The 21407-nt window shown below is 44.8% G+C and overlaps 3 protein-coding genes and 1 long non-coding RNA gene across 7 annotated transcripts; 2 read left to right on the plus strand and 2 right to left on the minus strand.

Annotated features, from left to right (window-relative positions):
• The first annotated feature begins 2992 nt into the window (after positions 1 to 2992).
• On the plus strand, positions 2993 to 5138 carry LOC147988320 (uncharacterized). Its single transcript, XM_087534506.1, has 4 exons — positions 2993 to 3163; positions 3233 to 3331; positions 3426 to 3503; positions 4803 to 5138. The coding sequence occupies exons 1-4, from the start codon at positions 2993 to 2995 to the stop codon at positions 5136 to 5138; spliced, it is 684 nt and encodes a 227-aa protein (XP_087390632.1).
• On the plus strand, positions 4722 to 8671 carry LOC125526791 (disease resistance protein RGA5). Of its 2 annotated transcripts, XM_048691418.2 has the most exons (4): positions 4722 to 5092; positions 5272 to 6076; positions 6552 to 8111; positions 8209 to 8393. In XM_048691418.2, exons 2-4 carry the CDS (start codon positions 5286 to 5288, stop codon positions 8243 to 8245), a joined length of 2388 nt encoding a protein of 795 aa, XP_048547375.2. In that variant the 5' UTR covers positions 4722 to 5092; positions 5272 to 5285; the 3' UTR covers positions 8246 to 8393. The 2 variants fall into 2 exon arrangements, with proteins under 2 accessions (XP_048547375.2, XP_048547374.2); XM_048691417.2 differs by having other exon boundaries at positions 6552 to 8671.
• A 1409-nt stretch (positions 8672 to 10080) lies between these two features.
• On the minus strand, positions 10081 to 13050 carry LOC147988321 (putative disease resistance protein At3g14460). Its single transcript, XM_087543812.1, has 2 exons — positions 10376 to 13050; positions 10081 to 10187 (listed from the first exon to the last, which is right to left on the minus strand). Exons 1-2 carry the CDS (start codon positions 12426 to 12428, stop codon positions 10081 to 10083), a joined length of 2160 nt encoding a protein of 719 aa, XP_087399938.1. The 5' UTR covers positions 12429 to 13050.
• A 429-nt stretch (positions 13051 to 13479) lies between these two features.
• Positions 13480 to 20685, minus strand: LOC125526790 (uncharacterized). 3 transcript variants are annotated; one of them, XR_015616364.1, is made up of 5 exons: positions 20295 to 20685; positions 19583 to 19769; positions 18890 to 19070; positions 14382 to 17898; positions 13480 to 14293 (listed from the first exon to the last, which is right to left on the minus strand). It is a non-coding gene; the product is annotated as an uncharacterized LOC125526790 (long non-coding RNA). The 3 variants fall into 3 exon arrangements; XR_015616373.1 differs by having other exon boundaries at positions 14382 to 17591; positions 17688 to 17898; positions 18890 to 19769; XR_015616359.1 differs by having other exon boundaries at positions 18890 to 19769; positions 20295 to 20684.
• Positions 20686 to 21407: the final 722 nt, after the last annotated feature.

Consider the following 21407-nt stretch of genomic DNA (forward strand, 5'->3'; position numbering starts at 1 on the left):
AATGAGCAGCTTTACTTCTGTTTTTTTCTTCCAGAAAAGGTGTTGGCAATGCTCCTGCAGCTCTGAAGCGAAGATTTGGGAGATTGTGAGATCTGGGAGAATCCGATGCGGACAGGGAATATGCACCACCACTCTACTCTACCAGAATCATACAATTTGGACTGTGCCGGCCAGCTAGTACCTGAATATCAAACGGGGACCATTTGGCGCCGGCCAGCACTGCACAAAACAGAATGGTATTGTATTGTATCTGACACCATCACAAAACAAAATGGCATGGTATTGTATTGTTGATGCCAGGGAGCTCTGAAATGAACATGTGATGATGGTAAGTTTGCTTTATCAAACGGAATGAAGAATGAGAATATCAATACTTATTCCGACTGATAAGAATGTATATGCATATGCTTTTTTAGATTGATGAAAAACAATATTCTTATGATATGTTCATGAAGTTTATTTAGATTAATAAAAATATTTGTTTTATTTAGTGAAGCAGAGCAGAGAAGACTATGTATACTATGCTACTCGTGAATCTTGATGAGGTTTCTTTTTCGAACAAAGCAGAGGACTGAATGACTACAGGAGGCTGTAAAGGAAAACCTAAAAAACACTAAACCTTTTTCAAGAAGGGCAACTCTACTTAATTAACCATCAACCAAAGCCGGAATTGTGATTGGTACAGCAGATTGCAATTAAGCTGGAACTAATGGAGCAAACTGTGACATACTAACTAAGCAATCATCTTCAAAAGTACTCGAACAACGCAATCTAACATAATACTGCAATCATCTTCAAAAAACAGAACCGCATCATCCACATGGGCCATCACATTCAACAAGTGGCAGCCTGTCTCACCTCCTCCAATTGACTGACATTAGCCATCTTTTACACCGTAGTAGAAACAAATGCAGCAGGCCTGCCTCCGCTCATGGGCTAGCCTGGGTATTTCCTTCCATGCCTTTGGTTCGGACGGTTCAACTTCCGTTACTGCAGATATCACAAATGATGTCAGAACAAACTTGTGCAAACTAATGTAACATGAAAATGTATACCGCATGACATAGAGAAAATGGAGAACAAACTTGTACAGATGTGTTGACATGGTAAAAGATGACTGCATTTGTTGCTTAAATGTGACAGAGATAGAAATACACCTGTAGCTTCAAGATGGGCATCAAGACGTTTGTTGATGCTGTCCAGTTGCTGTTGCAGGTATATAGGGTGCTTCTTCATAGCTGGACATGGTTATAGGTGAATGTCGCTTGCTTCAGCTCTTGGCAAACAATCAAGCTTCCTGTGCCGCCCAGTTACTCGTTCAGCAATACAGACCAGCTGGGTGACGCCTGGATAAAGCCACAGCTAACAATCTGCCCTGTTGCCGCGAAGGTGATATCCCCTGGCCATAGAATCTGAAACTGAAATCCCTCCACGAACCAGAACCGCAACTGTCATCGTCCGGTCCGTGACAAACATAAATCTCCACGATGGTTGATAGCCTCAACACTGAAACAGTCATCGCTCCATGCATCTACATGGACATAAAAAATATTAAATTAATTAATCTCAACACAAAGAGAGCCGGAATATGGACAAGCGTCGACGTCACTAACAATGACACAAACAAGGAGAGCCCGTGCAGTCTGTCCAACGCGATGATATTGTGGCGTGTATAGGAAGGAGAATCATCAACCGTTGGAGGGGTAGTTAGTTAGACAAGATACTTTGTAATCTTTATCTCCTCTTATCTCTAGTTTTCTTCTTCTCCAAGATGTATCTCTCTCTCTCAACAACCTGTACGTGTATCTCGGCTCGCACCCCATCTATTTAACACGCAACATGTCGGCCAGGATAGGCAAGACGTTTACCGCAAGTCGCACATGGTATACAGAGCTATCTTCTTCCATTAAACCCTAGCTAGTCCATCTCCACCAAAGTGCGCAGCAGCCATGTCTTCCTCCGCCTCCTTCCAGCCGACGCTCAGCGGTGGAGTCCCGGAGAAGCTCTTCCGCACCAACTACGTTCTATGGCGAACACAGATCACACCGCGGCAGGCGTCTTCCATTACGTCGATGGCACGGTGACCGAACCGGCCAAAGTCCTCACCACCAAGGACGCCGCCGGTAAGGAGACATCTAGGCCGAATCCTATCCATCCGATCTGGGTGAGGGAGGACCAACAGGTCCTTGGATACCTGCTCCAAAACCTCTCCAAGGAGGTGCTCGTCACGGTGACCACGATCACCACGGTGCACGAACTTTGGGTGGCACTGGTGAGCATGTTCTCGTCGTAGTCACTCAGCCGCGTCAACAACATCCGCACTGCGCTAATCAACGCGTAGAAGGGAAATCAATCGGTGGCCTCCTTCTTCGCCGCCATGAGGGGTCTTGCCTAAACAAGACTTCGTACAAGACCTACAGCAACGAGTTGGACGCTTTGACGCATACACAGGTATATGAACTCGCTCAACACCTTTCTCTTTGATTCCACTTTTGACCGAGAGTGGGAACTTACCAATGTATATGTAACAGGTAAACTGGTGGTCGTATCATGACCGACAGTGGGGCTTTGATCTGAACGTGATGTGTGATGCGGACCGTGGTCTCTGGCAGTGCATCGTGCCCATGATCTGTGTGTACGCCGTCGAGTGGCACTTGCCACACCGCGTGGCCACGCAGTTTGGGATTTATCAGCATACCCCAACGGGCCAGCCCACTGATACCGGCGGCCACGCGCTCCACCTGTGAGCGCTTTGTTCTCCGTGCCCATGATTTCATTACGCTTATCATGTTTCTTGTTGCTTATGATGATCTCATTGCGCTTATGATGATTCTTGTTGCGTATGCCTTGCAGGATGAGCCGGCAGAAGAGTCAGTTGATCACAGACTGGGGAGAGGAGCATAAAACTCATGTGACGGAGTGGAACTGACGAAGGTTCCATAAAGACGTGGAGAGGAAAGTTACTGACTCGGATGCTTACCTGATCCGACACATGAGGTGGTACGATGATGGCCAGAAGCACCGTCTTCGTCTCAGGCCTTGTTGGACGGCGGAAGACATCGCGGAGCTGGAGAGGGATGACCCCGAGGAAGAGGCCTATCAGACCGGCATCAGAGACATGCACGGTGGATTTAGGGAGTTTGCACCCCTCATCAACAGAGTGGTAAGTTTGAACCGACGGTTGTATTTAAATTAGTTTATTCGTCATCGTGACTGACTTATACTGTTGCAGTCTAGTGAGCTGAACAGATGCATCTTTGAAGCCTCAGATGCACTAGGTGATCTCCCCGTGAGCATAGAATCTGAGAACAAAGTGAGGGGGACGATGAAGGTACAATTTCAGCCTCCTCGGAACAGATGCATGTTGTTCACTTGCAATCAGTCGATCTGATACTTATTATGCCCTTGTTTCATTGTGAGTGCAGAAGTTCGTGAAGCGTTGTCGCAAGCTGGTAGGGCTGCTTGGGTGTGCTGGACCTGGGTCAGTTGAAGCTTATCAGCCTGTAGCCGCACATGGTCTCATCGGCTCATCTAGGCATGCTCCCTCGTCGTCTAGGTTGGTTGGGGAGGAGGAGGAGGAGGCCACACATGAAGAAGGGGAGGAGGCCACACATGAAGAAGAAGAGGAGGAGGAGAGCAACGGGGAGGAGTATGATGAAGATTACGGACCTCCACCAACTCAAACATCTCAAGCATCTCAGCTGCCGAAGAGGAATCCAAAGAAGAAAGATTTGCTGAGTCCGGACCCTTTCCAGAGACCGGTTCCTCGCCGGCCCAAGAAGAAGACCGAAGAGACTCGTTCAAAGAGTAACGAGGACCGTACCTCCAAGAGGGGAAGGAGCAACTGATTATGCTCTTCGATACTTGGCTCTTTTAGTTTGGTTGAACTTCGTTTGGTTGAACTTGTCTAGTGGTTGTGAGACTACGTGGAACTATGTGTTTGCTATTTGTGGATCTATGTGTTTAAAATGTTCTATGCATTTCAAGTTATCTTAATATGAATTTATGTGATGCTCAAGTTTAATTGTTTAAAATTTATGATATTGCTATCATATTTGTGAAACTTGCAGTGATATTGCTGTTATATTGAATTTGAGAACAAGCAACCAAATTAACTTGAAAAAACAAAACAGAGGACAACCTACCGCCAGCCTCTGCGGCGGTAGGTCCTACCGCCAGGGCCCTTTCATATTTCGTTACAAAAACTATATACGGCAAAACACAAGACCCTACCGTCAGGGGTCCTGGCGGTAGGGTCAGACAACCTACCGCCATGGGGCTGGCGGTAGGGTGAACCTACCGCCAGGGCCATTGCATCTTTCATTACAGAATGTCTGCACGGCAAAACCCTGTCACACCTTACCGCCAGAGCATCCGGCGGTAAGGTTATACAGCCTACCGCCAGGGCCTCTGGCAGTAAGGTACTTATCCACGTCAGCACGCGGTGACGGCCGCCGTCCCCTCCATCATAACCTACCGTCAGGGGCACTGGCGGTAGGCTGTGTAACCCTACCGCCAGAGGCTCTGGCGGTAGCAAAAGTGTCAAATCCCGAAAAAATTTCAAACCAGGATCAGATTCTGAAATTGTTTGTCAAAAGGGTTAAAAACACGAAATTGAGCCTCTTTGCATCAATGTATTGGGCTGCGTATTTTTGTCGTGCGGACCAAGTGGGTCGCGTCTGGCATTATCTCATTCCCATCGAGAGATGCGAGCTGGCTGAGCTTTTACCACAAGTGGCAGCTTTTTGGCTTTCACCGTGGCTCTTTCCCAGCGAGCATCTTCCCACCTCTGTAGGCTGTAGTTACAGTGCTACTTCCCTCTTCTCCACGAGCACCGCTCCGCCTCCGCATCCGCGACGGCGGTTGAGACGAACCGCTGTGACTTCTCCGCGCCGCCACCTCCGCACTGCCCACCGCGGCTTCTAGTCCCGGCTTTGCTCGGAGATCTTCCGCGCCGCCGTGGCTTCCCTTCCAGATCTCCGACCCGCGTCATCGCTGATTTCCACGTCCCTGCTCCGTTCGGGGGACTCCAAGGTGGCAAGCCATTAGCCGGCGAGATTGGGCGGTCAGTGCAGCAGCCTCCAAGCTCCAGGTGGGTCTCCAGTCGAAAGCTCGCGCAGACCAATGATTTTAGTTAGTATTCTCTTTTACTCCCATTCAAGATTGTAGTTCCAATTTTTTTACTCCCATTTAAGATTTCAGTTCCATTGTCTCGATTCAAGATTTGAGTTTAGTTTTGAATGGACCTGAAAGAAATGGATGCGTATGCAGGCCAGGCAATAGGCATGGCTGTTACAGAGATGGCAGTGAGCATCGGCACGGGAGCCATTAACTCTGTCATCAGCAAGCTAAATGACCTGCTCGGCGACGAGGTCAGCAGCCTGGTCGGGACAGCCCTGCTCGGCAAGAAAGTCAAGCTTGGCATCCAGTACCTGAGAAACGAGCTGAGCAGCATGAAAGCCGTGCTGCTCAGGCTCTCCGACGTGGAGGAGCACATGGACCCGCAGACCAGGGAGTGGAGGGACAGGGTGCGGGACATGTCGTTCGAGATCGAGGACTACATTGACCGCTTCATGCAGCGCCGCCGCGGCCATGGAGGCTCCCAGTCCCAGGGGGGTGACGGCCTCGTCGATGAGCTCAAAGCCATGGTCGTCGAGGAGAGTGAGCGGCGCAATCGGTACAACATTGACCAGTGCCTCCCGCCGCCTCCACCCCATGTTCCCTTGGACCAAGCAGGGCTACGCACGCAGTACGAGGCGGTGCAAAATCCGGTGGGCATTGACGGCCCCCAGGAGAAAATATTTGGGTGGCTGATGGAGCAAGACGAGAAACCAAACGTGGTGGCCATCTTTGGGATTGGAGGCTCCGGCAAGACCACTCTGGCCTTGGAGGTGTACAACAAGATCCAAGAACAGTTTGATTGTCGGGCTTTCGTCTCTGTTTCTCGAACTCCCGACATCAAGAGGCTTTTAAAACATATCCTCTTTCAAGTCAATGAAGAAGAGTACAACAACTCAGAAATGTGGGATCTGGAGCAGCTGATACTCAAGCTCAGGGAACACTTGAAAGACAAGAGGTAATCATTCTTGATTTACTCTTTCTTCAAGTATTCTAATTCAGTCTCAAATAGTTTCATGAATGATAACAGGCAATCAATATTGATCGAGCCAGAACATCCTTACATTTTATTCCATGTAAGCAGATTAGAATTTAGTATTAACACAGAGTACTTATGAGTGTAGCTCTCGTCATTGCTACGATCACTACTCTCTTTTATACACAACATAAGGCGTATAAACTTTGAGGTTAAGCCAGCTTGCATTGCAAGTCAAGTGAGATCTTCCTTATTTATCTTTCTCTCTACCAAGCATTTATGTACAGCTACCCAAACAAACTATTCTAACAACAATGGGGATCATATTAATTTTGGGCCTTTCCTTGCGCAGCTTTCTCAATCTAACTACCGCCTTAATTTCTTTGCATAGTGAAAATATGCTCTGTATTTTGCATGGACTGGAGATCTAATGCATTCCCCAAACAAATGAATGCAGGTACCTGATTGTTGTTGATGATATTTGGAGCACATCGGCTTGGCAACATGTGAAATTTGCCTTACCTATTGATAATAACAAGCGAAGTAGAATAATTGCTACAACACGTAGTAAGAATGTGGCAACGTCATGCTGTGCTGACATGGACGGGCATATGTATGAAGCAAAGCTTCTAACTGTTGATGATTCCCGCAGTTTATTCTTTGGAAGAATCTTTCCTTCTGGGGAATGTTGTCCCCAAGAATTGCGGGAAGTAGCAGATGAAATTTTGAAGAAATGTGGTGGTTTGCCATTGGCCATAATCAGTATAGGAAGTTTATTAGCCAGCAAAAGTAGAACAGTCGAAGTCTGGTCAAAAATACGGAAGTCTGTTTCTTCTGCAGTCGAGAAAGATTGTCCACTTGACCAAATGAAGAGAATATTGCTGCTTAGTTATCTTGACCTTCCACACCATTTAAAGGCTTGTTTTTTATATCTGAGTGTCTTCCCGGAGGGTTACTACATTGACAGCAGATTTTTGATATGGAATTGGATGGCTGAAGGCTTAATCGGTGGGGAAAACAGAGGAGATATGGAGAGGCTTGGAGAAAGCTATTTGAATGAGCTTATCAATAGAAGCATGATTCAAGCAAGAAAGATTGGGGCAGATGGCACAAGAGTGAAAATCTGCGGAGTCCATGATATTGTATTGGATTTTATTACATCTCAAGCTGCGGAAGACAAATTTGTCACTGTGTTGATGGATGGTAAATACCCTTCATGGAAGATTCGCTGGTTATCCCTCCACTTGAACTCTTCTGAAGCTGCAGATTTGCCAATAAAGGATGCATCGCATCTTCGGTCACTTAATATATTTGGACCTAGAGGTAAGCAACTGCCTCAAAATTGTGAAGCTTTGCGAGTGCTGAATATAGAAGGAATTGTGAAATCTAAGAACTGTCACATTGAACACATTGGAAGTTTCTATCAACTGAAGTACCTGAGGATCATTGGTTACCAGATCACAAGTCCCGACACAACCATAACCGAGCTTCCGGAACAAATTGGCAATCTGCAACATCTAGAGGTATTAGATCTTAGAGGTTATAGAATTCTGAAACTACCAGCAACTATTGTTCAATTAAAGAAACTAGTGTGCCTTTTCCTGGATGAAATTTTTACTCCGCTGCCTGATGGAATTGGGAATCTGCAATGCCTGGAGGAGCTATCAGGGATCAATCTCTGTAATGCATCTGTAAGGTCTGTTCAAGGGCTCGGGGAGCTGACCAAACTAAGGGCGCTGAAGATTAAATGGATTTTAGGTTTTGATAGGGTTCTCGATGAGGAAGATCACATGAGAGTGTGTGCCTCAACTCTGTCCAAGCTCGTTGCAAACAGCCTCCGTTCGCTGCACTTCACTGGGATCAAAAGCTCTGATTTCTTAAATTCGTGGGTGTTTCCGAGTGGCTCCTCTCCTCCACCTCTCCGGAGGCTCTTCCTGGAGGGGGTTGGAAATTTTGATTTCCCCTCTATACCAAGGCAGATCAGATCCCTCATCAACCTCACCCGCCTTAGCATCAGGTACGTTCGTGAAATGGGAGAGGAAAGTGTCAATATCCTCGCCAGTCTACCCATGCTGCTCTCTCTTACAATTCTGCTGCTCTATACCCAACGCCAGAGTTGTGTCATCAGCAGCCAAGGATTCCAGCGTTTAGTGAAGCTGAACTTCCACGGCGAGACGTGCTTGATGTTCGAGCCGGGAGCCATGCCAAAGCTCCAGAGGTTGAAACTGGTTGTGTTCCGATGGCCTGAGCAGTACAACCCTGGATTGCTCCACCTCTCAAGCCTCAAGCATGTCAGTATCTGGAACTGGAGGCGGGATCGTGGTGTGGAGGATTTGATGGATGAAATCAGAAGCGTCCATCCCAACCATCCAATACTGGACAGGAGGGTCTGAAGAGGCAATGTGCAGCAGCTAACCAACCTGCAGCTACTCCACCATACAAGACACATCGACCCTCCTTGTTAGTATCACTTTAATTTATGATTCCGTGTGTTGTAATTCTACTCATTTAATGGCTTTAATCCGATTGCTATGATGTACTCCCTTTTTAAACTAATATAAGAAACGTCTTATATTAGCTTGCAGAGGTTGTACATAATACTGTAGTCAGAAAGAGAACAGCTTACAGAACGAACAGAACAGCTTACAGACCAATGTTAACTAGCAGCTAATACAGGCATAGCAGAGAAATAAGGCTCTCGAGTGGCCATGGTCACCGGCGATATGTAGAGTGGTCGTCCCCGGCGGCATCTTCCAACGTTGTGCCTGACAAAGCTCGGGAGCGAACAGCTAATACTGACAGTAGTATAGTATAAAAGCAGAAGACCCACTGAATAGAATTTCTGGCAACGAATACACCTCCCCTTACAAGCAGCTAGCATTGCCGGCCGCGTACCATCTCCGACGACTGCAGTGCTGAATGTTCAGTCCCAGTTTAAATAAGTTGCTGAACAGGTTCAAGTGCCGAGGTCTGAACACACGAAGGGGGTCACTGTGTGGTGGCTTGGAGTCAGGTTTGTCGATCAACCAATTTAGTCAGGACATATATAGGAGGCGTCGGACGGCTGATTGGTGACCAGGCGCCTGAGACAATTTGTCCAACCTGGTTATTCAGTGTCTGTTCATGAAAAAAAAATAGCAGGTCTGCCTGTTGCATCACTCAAATGTAAACTAAGTCAGCTATACAACATTAAAGCTCTGAAACAACTAGGGCGCTGCTAAAATAGCTCATGGAAAAAATAGATCACAAGTCTATACCAGCCAACCAGAACACTCCCAGACGGTCATGCCAAAACGCTTCCTTTCTGTGGCCTCCGTCTCCTGATCACACGGGCACCTGCACACCAGTTCATTGACATTAACCAAAAGTAAGTCAATCAATAAGTTCCTCAACTCGACTCAAAATATTAATAACAATAAGTTCCTCAACTTGCACCACAAATAGGAGCTGGAAAATGTCAGATAATCTGACCACCGCAACAGCTTAGCAATATCACAACCCAACAACAACCTGGGCTACTAGATCCTGCTTCAGAGCAGAGCAAGCGCGTAATTTGAAGCAGATAAAATCACAACCAAAGAAAACCATGGAGTACTGGTTTAGTTTCTCCACAATCAGAAAGTCCTCCCTGTCAGACAAGGAGATGAAGGAACAAGTGTCTCAACGAGTTACAGGCCAATGTCTCAACTAAGTAACGACACTCAAACTAGATATATATATATATATATATATATATATATATATATATATATATATATATATATATATATATATATATATATATATATATAGCTCACAAAATAAGTATCCCAACTTCTACTAAACCTGGCAAATGTTGAAGGAGATGAATTAATCCACATTACAAGTATCTGGAGAAGATAAAGGGCATTGTTCAGCCAAGCCGAATGGTTACAATCATGACATAACCTAGTACATTATTTGAAGCAAAAAAAAATCGATGCCCTTTCATGTAATTCTCGTCCTATTTACTCCTGCATGGATTGCTTGAGTTCCCTAGCTTCTCGAGCAGCCTTTCTCCGCTCATGGACTAGCCTTGGAATTTCCTTCCATGTCTTTGGTTCAAGTGCTATCACTGTATACATGACAAATGATGTCAGAACAAACACGTACAAACTACTGTAACATGGAAATTTATACCACATAGCAACAAAATAATGGAGAGCAAATGTCTACAAACCTATTGGCATGATACATGGGATGGGATGGATGACTGCATTTGTTGGATAAATGTGGCAAAGAAAGATAGAAAAACGTGCATACCTTCATAATAGGCATCCAGTTCTTTGTCATGGATGTCCATGCTGCCCAGTTGCTGCTGCAGGCATCTAGGGAGCTTCTTTATAGTTGGACAGCCTTTAATTTCAAGATATTGCAGAGACCTGTATGCTTGCGGTTCATTCGGTAGGGATGCCAAGGTTCTGCATCTTCTAAGCCAAAGTTTTTCCAACGATGGGAAGTGTTGTGCCGACAGAGCCTCCAGTGATGTCAGCCCATTGTTGTCCTTAATGTTCAGTGACTTGAGGGAAGTGGGCAGACAGAGGACACCCCCCAACATGCTATGACAGGACAATATAGTTAGAGACTGGAGACAAGGAGGAAGTGAATGCTCTCGTGCTGCTGCTGATGGCTCTGGTACATTTATGGAAGTAGTGACTTGTGGTTTTGGAAGCCCACCCAGCTGACATGTCAGGACCTGAATACTACTGCACCAAGAAATAAATATGGTCTTTAAGGACGAAGGAAGATGTAGGACCGCTGGTAAACTTCCACATCCAAGTAACTCTAGAATTTCTAGGCATGGACAAAAGTGATTCATGGGTGAGGATGACAACTCTGATACAGTTGTGGGCACGGCTGCCTCACTGCAAGAAGACCCTTGAATTGGTTCTGATATGCCCTGCTGCCTGCCGAATATGGACTCAAGCTTACGGCAACAAGCAATATCCATTTCCTTGAGAGATGCCGGGAGGTTGAACATCTCTACCAAACTTGCACAATCATTTAACCGAACAGACTCCAGACGTGGCAGGTGTTGACTCCTTTCAAATGGTGATGGCTCAAGAGGAGCTTGTGCGTATCCAGTGAGATTTTTGCACTCTCTAATCTCTAAACTTCTCAAGGATACCAAGCTTAGGAACACTTTCTCTGGCCAGTGGACGAGCACATCGCATCTAACAATTTCCAACTCTTCAATGTGTACAAAATAGTACCATGGCTCTAGTGCACCTGATCCAAAGAATGAGTTACAACATCTTAACTCCACAACTGTAAGTGGGGATTTCTTGTTCCATTTCTCCTTGTCCACAGGTACAATTGAAGTGCACTCAGCCTCTGATGTTATTTCTGTGTTTTCTAGTTTCAGTATCAGTTTGGTCAGCGAAGACAAATATCTATCTACAAAATGGAAGATCTCTTGCTTGCCATCTTCAATTTCTAATACACTGAGTTTTTGTGCTTCAGGTAAATCTGTCAGCTTTGGGCATTTCTTAATTGATAGTTTCTCAAGCCGAGGAAACAATATCTCTTCTCCTTGAGTCCCTTCAAATGCATCCCATCTCTGAAAGCTCTCCAAATTTTCCAATTTGAGTACCTTTAGGGCAGGAAATGGTGAGCGTACCAATCTATAGTCTCCACTACATGGTTCTTGAAGCAACTGTGCTTCAGGTAACGCAATCAGCTTTCCAGATTTCCCGATAAACAACTGCTGTGCTTCCGGCAATGCTGCCAACTTTCCACAGTGCCTAATAAACAACTTCTCAAGTAGAGGAAATATTATCTTTTCTTCTTCCCACTCCTTAATTTCCCACCATCTCTCTAAATCCAACAGGTGTTCTAGCGTAAGCTCCTTCAGTTTTGGAAAAGTGAAGGACCTACCGCGTTTGAACAAAAGTTGCAGTCTTTCACAATGAAAGAGATGGATTGCAACCATGTTTTGTAACATACCCATGCACTCTCCTCCGTAGGAATATATTGTCAGAACTTGCAACACATCATGAGGTTCAAAATTGTCGAGCACCTTGCTTTCATGAACATAAGTCCATCTTAATGTCAGTTCTATGAGATCTTTCTTTCTTCTGAGGTTTGCCACTTCAGCTTCTGCTTTTCCAACATTCTCTACCTGACATAGCTCTAGCTGACCACAAAGGTTTAAATGCTGCAGCTCTTCAACATCACTGCAATCAACACCATTAACTCCTGCTACGAAACATGTAAGTGTCTGCAGCCTAGTGAGTTTTCCGAGTTCTGGAGGCATGTTCTTCAACTTCCGACATCCATGAGTGTAGAGGTGACGGAGGTGAGTCATATACTTCATTTGTCTTGGAAGTCGATCAAGATCAGAGCAGTTGGAAAGGTCCAATGTTTGTAGGTTAGAATACTTATATCTTCAGGAAGTGCTTCGATAGAACTGTAAGAGAGATCAAGGTACCTCAGGTGGCGCAAATACTTCGGTCTCAGTGCAGAAGAATTCACTGTACAGAGCTTCAAGGCATGCAAAGAGTCGTATTTTGACAGATGCTGCAATGAGCTTTTTCTCATAGTTCTATCAAGTAGCAGTGTTTGGACAGCAAGGGATCTTTTCTTCTTAGAATCATTCAAAATACCTTTTGTTTCTACACATGACAAAAATAAATGCCGAACGGTATCTGGATGCCACTTAGTTTGACTTGGTTCCTTAGCTGCAACAACACATTCCTTTCCCATAACGGACATTGCAATATCATGCATAAGATCATGGATTTTACATGTAGTTTTGAAACAATACTCCCTTTTGCCCTGAAATTCCTCTATGTCTAGAAAGAATGATCTTGATGCCAATTCATTGAAAATATGTTTTCCAATGGTTTCAAGACTATCTTCATCTTGTTCTGGGATAAAGCCATTCACGATCTATAGTTGGATAAGCTTCTCCACATTAATCTTATGTGGTGAGCAGGGAAGATTTTGATTACATCAAAGCCAAGCTTGGTGTAGTGCCCGTTCTCCCGAGAGCGGACGTCCTGCACGCAGCGGCAGCTGGACGCAGATATCCAGCCGCCCGCTGCGCCGAGGTGATGCGCGCATAGAATAAGCGAAAAAGTCACAACTGATGGATACATCGCCACATACAACCAAATACCGGGGCCACTTGTGCTCTGTGGGCTCGCACGGCGCGCGTTACACATCTGACACAAATGGGCCAGCCATGCAGGGTGGCTGTACAGCGTGCGGGTGTGAGGCAGCCTTCTGACATAGGGTCGGACATCTTTTTTGACTTTGCGACCGCTGGCGTGCACGGCAGTGCGCAGCTCTCTCTGCGCGCGTCGGTGGTCCATGCATGCACCCCTCCACGCTGCTTTGGGCTTTACAACATGTGGATAAATAAAAATTTCATGGGTGGGGTTACATTCGCTCTCTTGCCAAACGAAACATATAACCAACACGCTGCCTGCTGCATGCACCCCGTCTAGTTTTTAAACTAATGTTAAACGCCGGATTAGTGTGTTAATTGAAGAGATAAATAGACAGATGTGATTACATTATTCTTCTCGCCCCACGGTACAACAAATCTATTCTCTGCCTGACTGCCTGCTAAGTGCACAACATATATTTTTAACTGAGCGATTTTATTTTGCATGACTATTCGCCGTCGTCCCGATGGGCACACCCCCTCTTCATCTTTATTACTGCCAGCCAACTGCCTTGTGTCAGGTGCTGCTGTCAGATGTGGTCTCCCAATACGCATATACCGGACAAAACGAAAGCCAGCGTTCGGCAATACTCTAACTAGCACATTGCCTTTATTCGAATCATGAAGACGCGAGCGCCGTGGATGTGGTGCGTGCAGCTGCCGCTGCGTTCAGGGATGCACTTCCCCCGTTCTCCCGGGCTTCACGGCGGAGTGCTTCGTACTTGAATTCATCAAAGACTTCACTTGCCTGATAAGCTACTGTCTTGAGCTCCTGAAGCCAGGCTTTTGCCCCTTCCCTGTGGGCTGTCGCCTGCTCCCCGGCGTCGCTGATGACGTCGAGGATGGCCAGAAGCTTGCGTTTGAGAATCCTGCGCTGCTCCTCCATTCCGTCCATCACCTGTACTGGTCCAGGAGTGAGCTGGATGCCTTGTTCATGAGCATGGATACGAGTGGCCGGATGGCCATGGCAGCCACCAGCTCCGCCATTGCAAGACACGAACACAAGTGCACTGCACAATTAATGGAGAAGAGAATGGTGTGAGCAAGACATGCATAGGTTGGGATCTGTTCTTGAATGAACCACAAGTCATAGTTTACCAGATTCGTTGTTAAAGGGTGCCTTCATGACTTCGCTCCTGAGCACCCAAGACCAGCAATGAAACAATGGCGAGGAAGAACCCACACCAGATCTGGCTTGGCAGCAGCAGCGGTATAGGTTGGCTGGTACCGGTGACAAGGCGCGGAAGCAGGCGGCGACTCCGGCAAAGCTGCAACGGCCGGCGCCACACGGATGTGTGGGCAGGCTCAACTAGGACGAACAGGAGCTGGACACCTTGTCCCTCAGCATGGACACCCGTGGCTCTATGATGGCCAACAGCTCGGCCACTGGAAGTCTCAGCAGGAACTCCACAGCACACTCAGCACAACACAGGGCGCAAGCTAGTGGAGTGCAGATTGGAGAAGAGTATGGTGTGAGCAAGAGGAGTTTGCTTGTGACTTGTATGGAAAATGGGAGCCAACGTGGTGGCCTGAGGTCTATGATACTTTTGCAGGCGGCGGAGCATCATTATTATTTTGGCCTGTGTATACGTACAGGAGCATTAAATGCATCACCGAACTATCTAGCTAGCTTGCTGAAGAGAGGAAGAGAGAGAGAGGCCTTGTCTTTAATTGGAAGGGCCCTACTAACATAAAAGTTGAAGTGCAGCTTCAAGTGTGAAAAGGCATGACTTTGGTCTTGGCACATGCTGCATCACTTGTGCTGCAAAGCTGACGCGCCTACTGCTGCCTACACAGTACCATGCAGTGCAAGACTGAACGACTATGCAGTGCAAGACCCTTGATGTAATTAATCTTTCCACAACAAGAGGCAACCTTCATAACAAAAAAAGAAAAAAAAGTACAGAGCATTTGTGTTATTCCATTTTATTTGGCTGAACTGGCTTTGCAAGCGCTAAAAATATGACTGACTGGCTTCACAGGAATATTTGGCTCAGAATGTAAAAACAAACTAGAACTGTTATCAATTCATCTTGGTGGATGTTGCCCCATTTGCTATCTTAAACCTAAGCCACTCTTGAATATGAATCACCAAACTATCTAGCTAGCTGGCGCTTGAGAATTAACTCACTGGGTCTTGGCACATGTGTGAAAAGGAAAGACTTTGTGGTCTTGCAGCAGCAGCACATGTGCTGCAAAGCTGACGCACCATGTCTCATACAGCAGCCTACACTACACATGTGGGGTACTGCTCCGTGTGTGTCACGGGTGTCAAACACTGCTCCCACTGACACAACCATGCAATGCAAGACCCCACACACCAGATGTAATAAATCTTCCAACCCACCCACATTTTAATCCAACAGCAGGCAACAGCATTTTGTGCTAGACTAGAACAAAAGCCAAAATAATTTCCATGAAATGTAAAACAAGACTAGACTACCCTTTATGAAAGTCCAAATTATCTTGGATGCTCCCCCATTTGCTGCCAGATCATTTACAAACTAGACCAAGATAATGTTATCACAGAATGACACTGGGTTCAAAAGATTCATTAGGACAAGCTTTTGCACACAGACAAACAAAGAGATCAACTGAAATATATGAAAGCATCATTTAGTCACACAATTAACTAAACTGGATCAACTGAAAAGTGGATTCAATACTAGCAAGATGCCCGTGCATTGCACGGAACATCTGGATGCATTTTTTTTTATAAAACACATGTTGTGATTGACCCATGCGGGAGTAATCCCATGTGTAAAAACTAATGATATCTCGAGAAAGAGAAGAGATAGGGTCACCATGTGTTTATCTCGAGTGTAGAAACCCATGCGGCCACCATGCCAGATTGTTCCAGAGGTTTCCTTTTTTTATTGCTCAACAATGAGGTTGTGGGAGATAAGGATGAACAAGGGAAGGCCTTATCTGCAAATGTGGAGAGAGGTGCGGGTATCTTTTTGCAAAATTGCCATAGTTTGCTTTCTATCCGTCAGATATAGATCAAACGGTCTATCTTGCAAGATGACAGGCACACCATCATCACCAACTCGGTTTTTTATAAGAGTAGAGATAAAAAGTCATGCTTAACCCAGAATTGTTATAATTATGGTGGTGTATTTCATCAACAATGTGCTCAATACAACTTTCAAATGATATAGCATCCCTGCTAGATAGCAACCAATCACTACATTTGCAGTATGATCCAAAGAGGCAGAGATGATTTTTTTCAGAACAGAGCACTAACATGCTTGACAAACAAAACGATGCAGAAGGCATTAATAAAATAAGAATACTAGTCAGAAATAATAAGCACCTAGTTGCGTTATATAAATTACTAAAAAGTGAAATGCGAGAAACAACCAGTTTAATTGCTGAACAGTAATCAGAAGAGCAGAAATGAAGTTCGGTGCCAATAAGTTCAATTTCCTTTGGAGCCAAAAAACAATGGTCTCAGATATGCAGCACTACAAGATTGGCAGTTGAAGATTGCTGAATTTAGAGAGAACTGAACGATATTTATTTCTAAGCATAAAAGGCAAACACAAACCAGTATCCAGCACACATCATATATGTCATGGCAGAGTAACCAGCACAGCCTTTTATAGACGGTTTGAAGCATTGGCAGGCCATCTTCATCAGGATGGAACTTTTATATGTAACATATAACACTGATGCTCTGATAAAATCCGAGAGCAAGCAAAAAAAATAATGAATGTAACTTTCTGTAGAAGCAAATCTACTTAAGAAATAAAACAGTGTGGATTGAATATAGAAAGGTATGATTCCACCCAGAATAATTATAGTTATGGTGGCGTTTTTCAGCAACAGCGTGCTCCACACAACTTTCAAGTAATATTAGCATTCCTGCTAGATGGCAACCAACCGCTACATTTGCAGTATGATGCAAAGAGGAAAAGATGATTTTTTTTCATAACAGAGCATTAATATGCTTGGCAAACAACATGATGCAGAAGGTGTTAATTGATACAAATTTTAGTCAAAAATAGTAAAGCCTAGTTGCACTATATAACCCTTACAAGATGGAACAGAAGAATATAATCACTTTGATTGCTGAGTTCACTTTCCTCTGAAGCAAAAAAGAATCATCTCAGAGATGCAGCACTACAAGATTGACAGTTGAAGATCACTGACTTGAAAGAGAACTGAAATCAACGTTTCTATATAATTATTTCCAAGCATAAAAGGCAGACACAAACATAAATTTCCGAGCATTGACAGTTATATCAAATGGACCATCTCCGTCAGGATGGAACTTTTGCAGGTAACTTATAATACCATCATGTTCTGTTAAAATCAGGGAGCAAGCAGTTAACCAAAATCAACAAAGTAACTTTCTGTACAAACAAATCTACTTAAGAAATGAAGCTAGAATGCAAATACCCTTTCTTCCAAACAAGTCAATTGGAAACCCAGCAGTGGCTACTGGCGTCCATGATCCTCAATATGAAGTTACGTGTGCAAGCAAACTTCAAGGAATATATTCAAGCATCCCTTCATCTTGACCAGTCGCATGAACTTGATATGGAGTAAGGTGCAAATGCATACCTTCCAGTTTGAGCAATCGGTCCATTAAATGAACCATTTGATTAACCTACAAAGCACATCACAAACTAGTCATGGTCTCCCTCTCTCCCAGGTAAGTGTGTATTGAGATCTATACAGAGATCCGCGTTCTAAAAAATAACAAGTGAACAGGCACCAAAACTTTAGGCACTTATGCTTAATATTGCCTTATATGGCACTCAACTAAAGAAGATGTAGCTATACAATGGTATGACGTTAGGCACTTATGCTGAATGTTGCCTTATATGACACTCAACTAGAGAAGATGTAGTTACACAATGGTATGTCGTATATGCTTAATATGGGCTATCTATGCAGTAGAACAACAATAAGGCTCTAAGTACTTAATTTACCTATACATGAACCACAAAAATAGGAATGTGATATGCAGTGTTATGGGTCAGTCCTCTTCTAGAAATCGCAGCAACTGCAATCCCATCATGACCAACACAATCGACTGACTAAAAGAGGAGCGACCTACCGCCAATGTTTAAGCAGAGAGTGGTCTGGTTTAGAACAATGGTTTAGTAAAGAATCAAACATGCACTCCCTCTGTCCCACAATATAAGATCGTTTTTCAATGGTTTAGCTTGAAAAACGATCTTATATCGTGGGACGAAGGGACTACATGATTATGTGTCAGAAAAAGTCGACAGCATTTAATCAGACATCACAATATAGCATGACAGCATTCGATATGCACATTATTGTATTCAGGTAAATTGGCAAGTTGGCACGGATTTTAAATACAGCTGGCTGACTCACATGAATATTATAATGCAATAACTTGCTCAGAATGTTAAGATCCACTAGCTGGTGATACAAGTCATGGGGGTGCCACATAAATTAATGGGAGAAATATAAGAGACTAGCAAGCATTGAAATTACCCAGAAAAAAAAGAGCAACCATTGAAAGTAACATAAGTCACCACGATTTGACTTTCTATTCTATGGAACCAAAACCAGATGATCGTAAGGTGACAGGGAAACAAAAAAGTTGAACTGCAGCTGGCCCTTACTTTCGCTCATTTGAGCTTTGGTTTCAGATCTCTATCAATCATCTGGCGAGTGAACCTCATAGCAAGCTTTTACTGCTTGTGCTCAGATGGATTGGTTTGTTCAAGTTCAGGGCCTCACACAAGAACAAGCTCATTCGGGTACTGATACAGTGGCCGGTGAGTAAGAATTTACTCCAGATTCCTGATGGAAAAAATGAGTGTAACATTTATTATGAAGATTACAGGACAGACCCAGTGCTAGAAACTCCCACACCCACATGGTAAAGATAACTATGGTAATGACTGTTTCTGAGGTCTGAACAAGAAAAAAAATGTATGGTTTGCATGCAGAACAAGTCGTGTTCAAATAAATACTACGAGCTTCTACAAGAGCATAATTCCTCCTGTATCTAGGAACACTTACCATAGAAGCTACATGGGAGGCAACAGTTTCGCAAGGATGTACACACTCGTACAAATGTATGAAAGCATCAAGCATCATTTAGTGGCAGAATAAATTAAATCGGATCCATTCAACAGCGTACTGAATATGGAAAGGCATTGTTCAAGATACTAACTACGAGAATCGGTAGATATAGCATTCCTATCTGCTAGATGGTAACAAACCACTACATTTGCAGTAGAGATGTGATTTTCCATAACAGATCATAGGGATTTCGTAAAATGGAGAACGAAAAGAAGACATATACATACCCAATGCCAATGGCGAACCAATGGTAATCTGGAAGAAAACTCTTCTGGGTTCACATTTATTGCGAAGATAACCATAGTAAATTGGTGTTTCTGAACAAGAAAAATGTGTGGTATGCATGCAGAAGAAGTCATGTTGAAATAAATACTAGGTTACTCGGCATCTTCAAGAGCATAATTCCTCCTGTATCTACGAACAATCAGTCAATCACACGAGAAGGTACATGAGATTCGATAGATTCGCAAGGATGTACAGTTGTACACAGACACATGCAAAATGTACGAAAGCATCGAGCATCATTTAGTGGCATGATAAATGAAACTGGACCATTGAACACCAGACTGAATATGATAAATTAAACTGTATCCATTGAGCAGCAAACTGCATCCATCAAGCATCATTTAGTGGCTTCAAGATACTAATACATAACATTCTCCCTGCTAGAACTAGATGGCAACCGAACACTACAGTTGCAGTATGAGATGTGATTTTGCAGCACGTATTACAGGAAATTCAACCACTACATATCTGAAAGACAAGTCTGGACTCGAATGTGCAGAGTTGAGCAACAGTACTCTATCTATCTATCTAGTTCACCTCCTTGGCCTAAACTTGGACAACAGTACTCTCTGGCCAAACCGCTAATTTCTAAGGAAAATGGTGGTTAGGGTGGAGATTTGGGGGCAGGAAGGAAGGGGAACCGGTGCGGAATACCTTGAGCAGCGGCGGTGGTGGCGGGCGGGATGTGGGTTTGGAGGACGCGGAAGGCGAGTGCCCGCCGCCTCGCTTGTCCTGCTGATGCCGGTGGCTGTCGCCGCCATGGACGGACGGACGGACGGGCGGACTGGCGGCCGGAACGCGAGCGGTGGTGGTGGAACTGGCTGCGCCGGCAAGTAGCCGCGGCACGAAGCAGTCCAGCCGACCTTGGAGCTGGCGGTGCGGTGGTCCGGCGGCCGGGCGACGGCGTCCTCGTCTCCGCTCAGCGGAGAGAAAAGGGGGAAAGAGGGAGATGGAAAGCTGGGCTGGGCTCGTGATTTGGATTTGGGCCGTGAAATCTCACGGCCCCGCTCTCGTCCCTCACCCGCGACCTGCTCTACAAATGGGGATGGGTTCTCTTGTTTTAAACAAACCATGCGATTTTTTTTAATGCAAACTTGTGATTAGACTAACATAACAGATAATTACAACAACAACTACTTAATCCTCCAAAGTTGGCGAGAAAGTGGGAAGTGACGACACCGGAACCAAGTAAGATAAGATAAGAATGCATTGGTAGTGCTTGGTAGTCTGTAGTAGAGTTGTAGAAGCAATCACAACCATAATATTCCCTTAGCACTCTGGTAGAAAAGCCATCATATCCAAGCATCTATTCCAGGCAGAGTTTTTGCCTTGACGTTTCACCACTTGGTTGAAAGCAACATGAGAACATATGGGGTGTGGACACGTGCATTAAATTGGTAGGCTGGGGTGTACATTTGCATGGTAACTGTAGGCTGCAAGTGAAAATTTTGTTAACTGATTTGCATTTTTTCATGTGCACTTTGGGTGGATTTTGCAATTTTGGTGGTGAGCAATTCCTGGTCAACCACATCTCCAATCTGTCGAGCGGTGATTTTCTTTGTCTGCAGCAGGTGGAGCTCGCAACATGCAGCGTTGGGATGGGCTTTTTTTGATGTGACCACGTGCATGTGCATGCGCCGACTGCTCATGGGCTCTCTCGATTGATCTGGACACCGATGCATGCAGCGGTTTCCAGAATTTTGTCTGTAGCAGTTTCCAGGTTTCTCTTCAATCTTTCTTTATCTATCTTAAAAGATCACAACCGAC

This window comes from Triticum urartu, chromosome 1A (assembly GCF_056163025.1).
Source record: "Triticum urartu cultivar PI428250 chromosome 1A, HENAU_Tu73, whole genome shotgun sequence".
NCBI classification, from domain to species: domain Eukaryota; kingdom Viridiplantae; phylum Streptophyta; class Magnoliopsida; order Poales; family Poaceae; genus Triticum; species Triticum urartu.